This window comes from Nerophis ophidion, linkage group LG06, assembly GCF_033978795.1.
Source record: "Nerophis ophidion isolate RoL-2023_Sa linkage group LG06, RoL_Noph_v1.0, whole genome shotgun sequence".
In the NCBI taxonomy this organism is placed as follows: Eukaryota; Metazoa; Chordata; class Actinopteri; order Syngnathiformes; family Syngnathidae; genus Nerophis; species Nerophis ophidion.
Window position 1 is genome coordinate 2,727,150 of NC_084616.1, and position 13,752 is coordinate 2,740,901.

The following is a 13,752-nucleotide window of genomic DNA, read 5'->3' on the forward strand; positions in this document are numbered from 1 at the left end:
CCCAGGTGCATCTGTGGACTGCTGTAGACATGTTTGTTGTTGTTGCTGTTGTTGTCCCCAGGTGCATCTGTGGACTGCTGTAGACATGTTTGTTGTTGTTGTCCCCTGGTGCATCTGTGGACATGTTTGTTGTTGTTGTCCCCAGGTGCATCTGTGGACTGCTGAAGAACAAACCTCGCGTCCTGGTCACCCACCAGCTCCAGTACCTGAAGGCAGCAAACCAGATCCTGGTCCTGAAAGAGGTGGGTGCATTTAGACACCAGTAAGACTCTAGAATCTAGTCTTTCAAGGTTTTCCTTTCCAAGAAAGCCAATGTGAAGGAAGTCCTCTTAGCGGTTTTCAAAGAGTCTTGTTTGTGCATGAGCTTGAGACTCGGGGCAATACAGCTCGGTTGGTAGACTGGCCGTGCCAGCAACTTGAGGGTTCCAGGTTCAATCCCCGCCTCCACCATCCTAGTCACTGCCGTTGTGTCCTCGGGCAAGACACTTTACCCACCTGCTCCCAGCGCCCCCCACACTGCTTTAAATGCAACTTAGATATTGGCTTTCACTATGTAAAAGCGCTTTGAGTCACTGGAGAAAAGCGCTATATAAATATCATTCACTTCGCAGCTTATTACATTTTCATTGAGGGCCACATCGCAGCAATGGCCGCTTTTGTCAAATGAATCTACATTATGCACACAGTTAATAACTTGTCATTAATCATGATTGATCCAAACACATATGCATTTGATTATTAGATGTTTTTATGTATAACTTGGCTATAAAATCATAAATAAAGGTGACAAGCAGATATTGAACTATTTGTCATATCTCACAAAAATAGTTTTGCAATACATTCTCCCTTTCCTGTCTACATACTGTCTGCTTGTAAGTACTCTGTGTGTGTGCGCTGCCCAACATGCTCTGCTGGTAAAAGCAGCAATGTCATGACACGTCGTCATGCCCGTTAAAAAAAGGGGGGGCGAGGACTTGTACTTTTTAGAGTCGGTATAGTACCGAAAATTCATTAGTGTTGTGGTACTATACTAGTACCGGTATACCGTAGAAGTCTAGTTTGCAGTATTGGATACTACGAAACAGCTATGGAAGTATTCATGCTTTCTACTCCGTCATGAGTGTTCACGTCGTGTGAATACCAGACAGCAAATGATTGTCAGGTTCAAGCAGTTCAGGACTCAGGTTCAGACTTGCCCGCCTGACACCTGCGCTCGTGCCGTGTTCCAGGGTCACATGGTGGCCAGGGGGACGTATGCGGAGCTCCAGCAGTCCGGCGTGGACTTCACCTCCCTGCTGAAGGAGGAAGAGGAAGCCCCGCTCCCTTCCACTGACCTGTCCAGCCGCAATCGGACTTTGTCCCAGAGCTCGGTGCGCTCTCAGGCCTCATCTCTGCACTCGGTCCAGGATGGAGACCATTTGACGGTTTGTACAGTAATGGTGCTTGCAGGAGAGGATGGGTCTTGACCGGGATGCCGCTCTTCCCTCCCAGGCTGAACCGGTGCTGACCTTTGTGGAAGAGAGTCGTGGAGAAGGATCCATCGGAGTGAAACTCTACATGAAGTACTTTCGGTCTGGTGCCAGCATTTTCTTTCTGCTCCTGGTGGTGCTAGCCAACCTTATAGCTCAGGTAAGGAACCGCACAATGTCACACCACTTCACTTTTGGAGGAATTTTGCCCATCATTCGTAATCTTTATGTGAGACAAGAACACCTTTTTATTTTTGTACAAGTTCTAACTCGTAAATAAAGGTTTTATGGCTTATAAGGCACTCAGAATACCTTACGGAAACATCCAAGGTTTTGTATACAAACCCCAAAAGCAGTGAAGTCGTCAGGTTGTGTAAATGTTTAATAAAAAGAGAATACAACAAATCCTTTACAACTTATATTCAATTGAATAGACTGCAAAGACAAGATATTTCATCTTCACACTGGGACACTTTGGTATTTTTTTGCAAATAATCATGAAGTTAGAATGTAATGGCAGCAACACATGTCAAAAAAGGCATTTTTACCAGTGTGTTACATGGCCTTTCCTTTGAACAACACTCAGTGCAGGTTTGGGAACTGAGGAGACACATTTTTGAAGTGGAATTCTTTCCCATTCTTGCTTGATGTACAGCTTAAGTTGTTCAACAGTCTCCCTTCACACATTTTCAATGTCTGGACTACAGGCAGGCCAGTCTAGTACCCGCACTCTTTTACTATGAAGCCACGCTGTTGTAACACCTGGCTTGGCATTGTCTTGCTGAAATAAGCAGGGGCGGTCAGGTTCAAACACTGATGACATCTTTAAAACAAACAAGAAGCAAGGAATTAAACAAAGAAAGAATTCATTTTAGCTCGTTGAGGAGAAACGTCTGGGCTGTACTCTTTGTACAGTCTTCCACCACGCTCTGACCAAAGATTGTACGTCTGTTATTTGGACTTTCCCTGATTACATGGCAACAGCTGTCTCTAAAGGAAGGGGGGTCGTAAACAGCCGTCGCCTTTGGCTACAAAACAGTTAAAAGAAAAAGTGCTTACACAACAGTTCCAAGAAAAAGTGCCTGGAGGGGTTCAGAGCCTGCTTCCTCTCCGCTTTGTAGATCTAGGGTCAAGACAAAATCTTTCTGTGGTTAACAATACATCAAAGAAACCGACACCTTCATGTCACTTCCCGTCCGACACAGTGGAGTTTTACAAGCCTTTTGATTGGTAAGATCAAAGAAAGCGTTTGTCTGCTTGCCGGGAACTCATTGAAACACGTATTGTGAGAACTGCGATACAATTATTCTGACAGGGGCGTCCATGATAACAACATATGTTGCTCCAAAAGCTGTATGTACCTTTCAGCATTAATGGTGCCTTCACAGATGTGTAAGTTAGCCATGCCTTGGCCACTAATACACCCCCATACCATCACACATGCTGACTACAACACTTTCACCCTACAACAATCACTAATACACCCCCATACCATCACACATGCTGACTACAACACTTTCACCCTACAACAATCACTAATACACCCCCATACCATCACACATGCTGGCTACAACACTTTCACCCTACAACAATCACTAATACACCCCCATACCATCACACATGCTGACTACAACACTTTCACCCTACAACAATCACTAATACACCCCCATACCATCACACATGCTGACTACAACACTTTCACCCTACAACAATCACTAATACACCCCCATACCATCACACATGCTGACTACAACACTTTCACCCTACAACAATCACTAATACACCCCCATACCATCACACATGCTGACTACAACACTTTCACCCTACAACAATCACTAATACACCCCCATACCATCACACATGCTGACTACAACACTTTCACCCTACAACAATCACTAATACACCCCCATACCATCACACATGCTGACTACAACACTTTCACCCTACAACAATCACTAATACACCCCCATACCATCACACATGCTGGCTACAACACTTTCACCCTACAACAATCACTAATACACCCCCATACCATCACACATGCTGACTACAACACTTTCACCCTACAACAATCACTAATACACCCCCATACCATCACACATGCTGACTACAACACTTTCACCCTACAACAATCACTAATACACCCCCATACCATCACACATGCTGACTACAACACTTTCACCCTACAACAATCACTAATACACCCCCATACCATCACACATGCTGACTACAACACTTTCACCCTACAACAATCACTAATACACCCCCATACCATCACACATGCTGACTACAACACTTTCACCCTACAACAATCACTAATACACCCCCATACCATCACACATGCTGACTACAACACTTTCACCCTACAACAATCACTAATACACCCCCATACCATCACACATGCTGGCTACAACACTTTCACCCTACAACAATCACTAATACACCCCCATACCATCACACATGCTGACTACAACACTTTCACCCTACAACAATCACTAATACACCCCCATACCATCACACATGCTGACTACAACACTTTCACCCTACAACAATCACTAATACACCCCCATACCATCACACATGCTGACTACAACACTTTCACCCTACAACAATCACTAATACACCCCCATACCATCACACATGCTGACTACAACACTTTCACCCTACAACAATCACTAATACACCCCCATACCATCACACATGCTGACTACAACACTTTCACCCTACAACAATCACTAATACACCCCCATACCATCACACATGCTGACTACAACACTTTCACCCTACAACAGTCCGGATGGTTCTTTTCCTTTTTGTTCAGGAGGACATGAGTCCAAAGTTTCCAAAAAACAATTTGAAATGTGGACTCGCCAGACCACAGAAGACTTTTCCACAATGCATCAGTCCATCTAAGATGAGCTCTGGCCCAGCTAAGAAATTCTGGGTGTTGTTGATAAATGGCTTTGGCTTTGCATAGTATTTTTAACTTGCTCTTACAGATGCAGCGACCAACTGTAGTTACTGACAGTGGTTTTCTGAAGTGTTCCTGAGCCCATGTGGTGATATCCTTTGCACACTGATGTTGTTTATTGATGCAGTACCCCCTGAGGGATACAAGGTCACGCAAAGTGTTGTAGTCAGCATGTGTGATGGTATGGGGGTGTATTAGTGGCCAAGGCATGGCTAACTTACACATCTGTGAAGGCACCATTAATGCTGAAAGGTACATACAGCTTTTGGAGCAACATATGTTGTTATCATGGACGCCCCTGCTTATTTCAGCAAGACAATGCAAAAACAAGTGTGGCTTCATAGTAAGAGTGCGGGTACTAGACTGGCCTGCCTGTAGTCTAGACTTTATGAAAATTTACTGTAGTACAAACAACCTGCAGTAGTTTTATGAAGTAATGTAATAATATTAATCTAGGAGAGTGGACTTTTAAAGTTAAAGTACCAATGATTGTCACACACATACTAAATGTGGCGAAATTATTCTCTGCATTTGACCCATCGCCCTTGATCACCCCCTGGGAGGTGAGGGGAGCAGTGAGCAACAGTGGTGCCGCGCCCGGGAATCATTTATGGTGATTTAACCCCCAATTCCAAGCCTTGATGCTGAGTGCCAAGCAGGGAGGTAATGGCTCCTGTTTGTATAGTCTTTGGTATGACTCGGCCGGGGTTTGAACTCACGACCTACCCATCTCAGGGCGGACACTCTAACCACTAGGCCTCTAGTGTTTCCTTCAAACTGCTTCCCCGTCAAACACACCATCAGCAGCTTCTCCATATTTTCACGACTAAACGTTTCGATGTTATCATTGCAATGTGTAAAATGGATGAGAAGAGGAAGACACTAACTTTGCATTTTGCAGGTGGCGTTCATCATGCAGGACTGGTGGCTGGCTTACTGGTAGGTGTGGAAGAAGTCCTACCAACTTGTACTTTTTTATCTCATATATACTGGCAAGTTTGAAAGGAATTGTGTGACACATATAATAGAATTCAAAGAGGAGAGAATGAAACAACTTTTGATTATCTTGCACGACAGATACGGCTTTAAGTGGTGCTGTTCAACAACTCGCATTGCCAAACGTCACCCTTTCAAGTATCCATAACCAATTTAGTATGTTCTTGTTGCCCAAAACAGCAACATTAAATGAAAAAAATGCAATGGAAAAAACACAGTTTTATGACCGTATTTCCTTGAATTGCCGCCGGGGCGCTAATTAATTTAAAACCTCTTCTCACTCCGGCGTTTACCAAAGGCATGTGGTTAATTTAGACCTGCGCTTATAAATTTGAGTGTGATGTAAGGATACCATCATGAAAAGCACATTTAATAAATAAAACGTTATTATGGTCTTACCTTTACTTATAAATGAAGTCCATGCGCAGCTCCTTCTGATCAAAAGCATCCATAACTTGTTTATAGAAGTCTTCCTTATCTTTCTTCAGTTTTAAAAGTCTCTCTGTCTCGATGGAGATCTTCCTTTATGACCTCCTGCTTCCATTGAAAGTCCAGTTTAGAAAACTGTTTTATTTTAGATATGTAATCCTCCATGTTAAAAGTGCAAGCGAGAGGAAAAAATAAAGGATCACTGCTTGTTGTCACTTCTTCTTCAGCCGAGTAGTCGCAAGAAGGATCACTGGCGCCCTCTACCACCAGGAGGCGGGAGTCATTTAATGACTCATATTTGACACACGCAGCTACGGTATGTTAATAAAACATAGCTGCTTATTGTTCTTTTTAGCATATTCAATAGCTTGGACCTTAAATCCTACTGAATAGCTCTTAATCTTCTTCCCTTTATGCGATTTCAAATGATTGAAATCAGCCTCCTCCATTTTGAAAATGATGATATATATATATATATATATATATAATATATTTAATTGACTGAAAGAGCATGCACTTGGCGCGATGATGTCATGTTATCGATGGAAAAATGCATTTTTAAACAATATGTTATGCCTGAACAGCTCAGAGACCCCGAGAGTAACAAATGTTTGCCTTGTTGCCTTTCCGTTTAGAACAATAAAGTCGTTTTTAGTATGAATTTGCTGGTTTCAAGAAATGTAATGCCGAGCGCACATTATTATTTTAAGGTATTTTGGGGTTCTTTGAGGTTAGCTAATTAGGGACCGAATGTCCCTTTGGGACAGAGGACCCTATTGAATTTCTAAGGTTTTATTATTCCATCCATTTTCTACCGCTTATTCCCTTTGGGGTCGCGGGGGGCGCTGTTATTCTTTATTATACCGCCGCCTCTTTGAGCTGTAATTTGACCCCCTTAACATGCTTCAAAACTGCCCAAATTTAACACACATCAGGACTAGTGAAAATTGCCATCTAATAAAAAAATTAACATAAAAATAAAAATTGAGCTCTAGCGCCCCCTAGGAAAAAACACAGACAAAAACTGCTTGTAACTTCCGTTAGGGATGTCGTAGAGACATGAAACAAAAACCTCTATGTAGGTCTGACTTAGACCTACATTTCATAAACTTACATCCTTCAGCAAAAATCAACAGGAAGTTTGCAATTCCCCCTTCAATACAAAAGTTGGCTAAAAATAATTCAAACATTATCTCCTCTGAGGCCGTTTCGGCTTCAAATAAGCAAGAGTAGAGAGATTGAACCCTTCTGATTAAAAGTTGATAAAATAGTTTTAATCATTGCTACGGTTTTGATTTTATCAGCCTTCAAAGAACCACTGCGCTGAAAACCATTTCAAAGATGGCCGACACAGTGAGGGAGACGTTTTTTTTCTTCTTTTATTTCTGTATCGTCTGCTGCTGTTGCGCACGCACCAACATCCGTGGGTGAGGGGCCTGTGATGGTCTATACCAAGATGGCTGCCAGGTGTCGTAGCTAAGCCGGTATGTTTTAAAGTTGTCGTTTGCCTGCATATCCTAAAAACAACCGTACGACATTCTTTATTTTGGGTACTTACATATGGTGCCTGACTGTTGTGGCGTTTTAAAGCCATCTGCACTTTTTATGCTACGGTAAAGACAGTGAATGGTCCGGTTTTGATTTTATTAGCCTTCAATAAACCGCTGCGCTGAAAAACATTTACAAGATGGCCGCCATGCGCTCACACAGAGTGCTAGACGATTTTTTTCCTGTTATTTTTGGGTTTTTTTTCGTAGTGCTCCCAGTATGTAATCTTGGGGACGGCGTGGCGCAGTGGGAGAGTGGCCGTGCGCAACCTGAAGGTCCCTGGTTCAATGCCCACCTAGTACCAACCTCGTCACGTCCGTCGTGTCCTTGAGCAAGACACTTCACCCTTGCTCCTGTTGGGTGCTGGTTAGCGCCTTGCATGGCAGCTCCCTCCATCAGTGGGTGAATGTGGAAGTAGTGTCAAAGCGCTTTGAGTTCCTTGAAGGTAGAAAAGCGCTATACAAGTGCAACCCATTTATCATTTATTTATTTTATTTATAAATGGCATGAACGCGCCAGTGACACAATATTTGAATAATATTAACATTAGTTGTGTGAAATATTTGTTAAGATGGCTTCCGGCTAGCTAACGCTTATCCGGGCTTGGGTCGCGGGGGCAGCAGCCAAAGCAGTCCCGTCCATGGCTGCTTGCAGTTTTAATTAGTTATTGTTTTGGAAAGTCTTGACAAGCCAAACGTTCTTGTTCTATTGGAAGCTCATTTTGCTTAGTTCAAGTAAAATATCCCTCATTTTAGGATTTTTTTTCTTGTCTTTGAACACAGACTTTTTGCAGTGTAGCGCTATTGATAATGCACAATACCAATAATGTACCTCTATTATCAACGATACAGTTGTTCAAATGCAACACTACATATACGTCGTGATAACTAGAGATACAAAAGAAAGCAGGAAAAATGGAGGGGAAGAAAGAGAAGCAACCTATATTAACCTTGTAGATTGTTATAGTAACAATAGTTTCAGTGTATCATGTGTTACCCAGTTTACCCTAAGGTTGTCCATTTTTGAGAAAATGAAAGGGTTTTAAGTGCACCTTATAGTCCCAAAAATATGTCACTAAGATTATTATCATTTTATTCTTTCACTGAGTTTATATCAACTGAGTAATGCAGGCTGTTGAAGCATTCTAGTATTTTGCTTACAAAACAACTGCTGGCCTTTCAAAAGATATCATGCTTATGTTTGAAAGCCACACAGATATTCATTTATTCATCATAGAATATAATAGAATAGAATAGAATGGACTTTATTGTCATTATATTTGCATGTAACGAGATTAAAGACTCCAACTTAAGGTGCGCTAGTGGGAACAAAATGGGGTAAAATAAACAACACAAGAAGTAATAAAGGAAAAAACTAACAATTGAAATAAACAGACTACTATCCAATAAAAATAATACGCGATCCTGTACAATATACAAAACAGTATAGAATACAAAATACTGTACTAAATACAGAACAAGACAAGAGTACCAAAGTAATAAATAACAATCAGTGACGGACGTATTGCACTCGAAGGGTAATTAATATTGCACAGTAGGGTATTAGGGCATGATATTGTATAGGGGTGAATTATTATTATTATTATAAGTTAGAGTTCAACATGGTGACAGCTTTGGGAAAGAAGCTGTCTCTGAGCCTGTTTGTTCTGGCTCTGATGCACCTGTAGCGCCTGCCTGATGGTAGCAAGTCGAACAGGTGGAAGCCAGGGTGTGTGCTGTCCTTGGTAATGTTTTTTGCTCTGTTGAGGCAACGGGAGTTGTGTAAGTCCTTCAGGAAGGGCAGGGGACAGCCGATGATTTTTTGTGCCGACTTTATGACCCTCTGAATCGCCTGTTTGTCTGCTTGAGTGCAGCTGGCGTACCACACTAACATGTGCAGCTTTAAGTTGTGTGCAGAGTGCAGCATTAGCTACACAACGTGTTGACATGAGATGACTTTGACAGGGCCAAAGTGCAGCATAATCTAGAAGTCAACAACACCCTTGCTCAGAACGTCAGTGAAGTGACCCAAAAACTGGACCTTGGATTCTACCTGGGCATTTACGGAGGTGACGTCCACATGTTCTTCCCCGCGCTGGTTGCACTAGTCTGACCACGCCCCCACCCCTGTTTTTTTTGGGTTCTTTTTGCAGGATTCACCGCCGCCATCATCGTCTTCGGCTTCATGAGGACTTTGATGATGTTCACGGTGCTGGTGAGGGCCGCACAGGCGCTGCACGACAACATGTTCACCTCCATCCTCCGCACCCACGTGCGCTTCTTTGACATCAACCCCATTGGTGAGTCAGTGAGGTGGATGTGACAGGACCTTCCCTCATCGTGGCGCAAAAATGTTTTTCATTTTAAATACTAGGCAGTCTCTCAATGCTATAGATTTGCTGCCATCTTGTGGAAGATGTGAGTAAATTGGTCAATAACCCTTGAGTATTCTTTTGAAATGTACTTACAGTATATGACATAATCCAAACAACCTTCCCTCATCAAGGTGCAAAAATGTTTTTATTTTAAATACTAGGCAGTCTCTCAATGCTATAGATTTGCTGCCATCTTGTGGACAATGTGAGGAAATTGATCCATCACCCATGAGTATACTTTTGAAATGTACTTACATGACACAATCCAAACAACCTTCCCTCATCATGGTGCAAAAATATGTATCTTAAATACTAGGCAGTCTCTGACTGCTGTAGATTTGCTGCCATCTTGTGGACGTTGTGAGAAAATTGATCAATTTCCCTTAAGTATACTTTTGAAATACACTTATATGACAATCCAAACAACCTTCCCTCATTATGGTGCACAAAAATGTTTATTTTAAATACTGGGCAGTCTCTCAATGCTACTATAGATTTGCTGCCATCATGTAGACATTGAGTAAATTGATCAATCACCCTTAAGTATAAAAAATGAAGATACAAAAGCACAGAACTCCTGCCACTACAAGGCGCCATCTTGGAGAAAAAGATAAAATAAATAATAATAATAATAAATAAAATATATATATATATAAATGTAGATATGTTATATTACATGCACTCTGCTTTGGCCCTCACCCAAATATTTTTAGCCCAATGCGGCCCCCAGTTGAAAAAGTTTGGACACCCCTGGGCTATAGGCTACTCGGAGCCAGCAGCTACACAACGGCTAAGCACACAATAGCACACAAGCTAGACATACGTATTAATGCTTTAAAAGCATTCATTGTTTCATTTATTCTTGCTTTGCAGGTTAAACTGTTTTAAATATTGTCCTCCTGAGTTAATGTTTCTAGTTATTTTGAATGTGTCATTATTTATTTACTTTATTTAAATAAATGTTTCTAACATAAAAAATGTGCATAGTTTAAAGGTCTACTGAAATGAGATGTTCTTATTTAAACGGGGATAGCAGCTCCATTCTATGTGTCATACTTCATCATTTCGTGATATTGCCATATTTTTGCTGAAAGGATTTAGTAGAGAACATCCACGATAAAGTTCGCAACTTTTGGTCGCTAGTAAAAAAGCCTTGCCTGTACGGGAAGTAGCAGACGATGTGTGCGTGATGTCACGGGTTGTGGAGCTCCTCACATCTGAACATTGTTTACAATCATGGCCACCAGCAGCGAGAGCGATTCGGACCGAGAAGCGACGATTTCCCCATTAATTTGAGCGAGGATGAAAGATTTGTTGATTAAAATTTGAAGTGAAGCACAAAAAAATAAAGAAAAGGCGACGGCTCCAGGCGACGGCAGTGGGAGCGTTTCAGATGTAATTAGACACATTTACTAGGATAATTCTGGAAAATCCCTTATCTGCTTATTGTGTTAATAGTATTTTAGTGAGATTGTAAAGTCATACCTAAAAGTCGGATGGCTGCGGTAAGCGCCAGTGTCTCTGAGAGAAGCCGAGGAGCCAAGATCACAGCTGCTGCAGGAGGTCCCATAATCCACTGATGTCTCCGGTAAGAGCCGACTTAATATCACAATTTTCCCATCTAAAAACTTGCTGGTTGACATAGAGAAACATGTTCACTTGACCGCTCTGTGTTAAAGCTTCACAACAAACAAAGAAACACCGGCTGTGTCTCGGTGCTAAAGACAGCTGCAATACACCGCTTTCCACCAACAGCATTCTTCTTTGACGTCTCCATTATTAAGTCAACAAATTGCAAAACATTCCGCAACACAGATGTCCAAATTACTGTGTAATTATGCGATGAAAAGAGACGACTTTTAGCCGTGTTTGGTGATGGGCTTATATGTCCGCTACAACCCGAGACGTCACAAACACACGTCATCATTCCACGACGTTTTCAACAAGAAACTCTGCGGGAAATTTAAAATTGCAATTTAGTAAACTAAAGCGGCCGTATTGGCATGTGTTGCAATGTTAATATTTCATCATTGATGTATAAACTATCAGACTGCGTGGTGGCTAATAGTGGCTTTCAGTAGGTCTTTAAATAAGATGTCAGGCGAATTGATGCATTTTAAATCTTTTTTGTTATGGACTAAAACACAAAATAAAGTCATTCTTTGCTGCAAGTTGTTCTATATTTATTTGTATTTTCTTTAATGTTAAGAAGGATAAAAAATTTTTTGCAGAGGTGTACTTATAACACTGGAGAGTAGGGCAAGCAGAAATGTTTTTTTCCCCTACATGTTAACATAAACAAGCATTAGTTCATTATAGTTGCATATTACTAACACATACAAAGTCTCCCAGGCAGAAAACCTACTAGAAAGTATCCAGTAACAAATGTGTCTGCATCATTCAACTCACTGCATCATGAGCTTAACTAAAAACAACTGTTCCACTCGGCTTCAATTTAAAGACAGTATAAGTCCATTCCAGACCTACAATTGATCTCTTTTTGGCTCATTTCACTTGATCCAACATTTTCTAACATTCCAAACTACTAGATATTGCAAGTATGTATGATTCACGCTGATATCGAATGGATCAATATCGGTATCAACCAATACTCGAGCTCAGTAACAAACTAACTAATTTTGGTATTTTTCCACTCTTTGCCTTTGCACACATAGCTAATTTATCTCCAATGAGCGCCTGCTGAGCTGCATGTGCTACCCCAGCAAGGGAGGCTCCAAAAAGTGCAGTATTGTTCAATTTATTATTATCAGTGGCACCAACAAAGATATAGAAAATGCACACCGAACCAACATGCAAATATTTTGACCCAGGGCCACATTGAGAGGATAAAATGTGTCTGAAGGGCCAATGTGTATAAATTATACATACACATTTAGCTGTAAAAATCTGTGTTTGGGTCCCTTTTTTTTTCAGGAACTCTAATACCAAAAGTCACAATCTTCGATAGAGTTCTAAAAACGTTATGACACACCGCCTCTAAAAAACGGAATGGAATTTTACAGTTTTTTACTGAATGCGACACCCAAAATGTACAAACCCCGTTTCCATATGAGTTGGGAAATTGTGTTAGATGTAAATATAAACAGAATACAATGATTTGCAAATCCTTTTCAAGCCATATTCAGTTGAATATGCTACAAAGACAACATATTTGATGTTTTTTTTGCTAATAATCATTAACTTTAGAATTTGATGCCAGCAATACGTGACAAAGAAGTTAGGAAGGGTGCTAATAAATACTGATAAAGTTGAGGAATGCTCATCAAACACTTATTTGGAACATCCCACAGGTGTGCAGGCTAATTGGGAACAGGTGGGTGCCATGTTTGGCTATAAAAACAGCTTTCATGAAAAGCTAAGTAATTCACAAACAAGGATGGGGTGAGGGTCACCAATTTGTTAGCAAATTGTTGAACAGTTTTAGAACAACATTTCTCAACGAGCTATTGCAAGGAATTTAGGGATTTTACCATCTACGGTCCGTAAAATCATCAAAAGGTTCAGAGAATCTGGAGAAATCACTGCACGTAAGCGATGATATTACGGACCATTGACCCCTTAGGCGGTACTGCATCAAAAACCGACATCAGTGTGTAAAGGATATCACCACATGGGCTCAGGAACACTTCATAAAACCACTGTTAGTAACTGCAGTTGGTCGCTACATCTGCAAGTGCAAGTTAAAGCTCTACTATGCGAAGACAAACCCATTTATCAACAACACCCAGGAACGCCGCCGGCTTCACTGGGCCCGAGCTCATCTAAGATGGACTGATGCAAAGTGGAAAAGTGTTCTGTGGTCTGATGAGTCCACATTTCAAATTATATATGGAAACTGTGGACGTGGTGTCCTGCAGAACAAAGAGGAAAATAACCATTCGGATTGTTATAGGTGCAAAGTTAAAAAGCCAGCATGTGTGATGGTATGGGGGTGTATTAGTGCC

At 41.3% G+C, this 13,752-nt stretch overlaps 1 protein-coding gene across 4 annotated transcripts in view; it reads left to right on the top strand.

The window, feature by feature from the left end:
* Positions 1–13,752, top strand: part of abcc4 (ATP binding cassette subfamily C member 4 (PEL blood group)) — a 138,616-nt gene that overhangs the window by 87,787 nt on the left and 37,077 nt on the right. For all 4 annotated transcript variants that reach the window (XM_061902455.1, XM_061902456.1, XM_061902454.1 and 1 more), the window contains 6 exons: positions 146–242; positions 1,230–1,424; positions 1,492–1,629; positions 5,342–5,379; positions 9,378–9,481; positions 9,566–9,712. In XM_061902455.1, the coding sequence (XP_061758439.1) occupies positions 146–242; positions 1,230–1,424; positions 1,492–1,629; positions 5,342–5,379; positions 9,378–9,481; positions 9,566–9,712 (719 nt within the window). The remainder of the gene's footprint in view (positions 1–145; positions 243–1,229; positions 1,425–1,491; positions 1,630–5,341; positions 5,380–9,377; positions 9,482–9,565; positions 9,713–13,752) is intronic.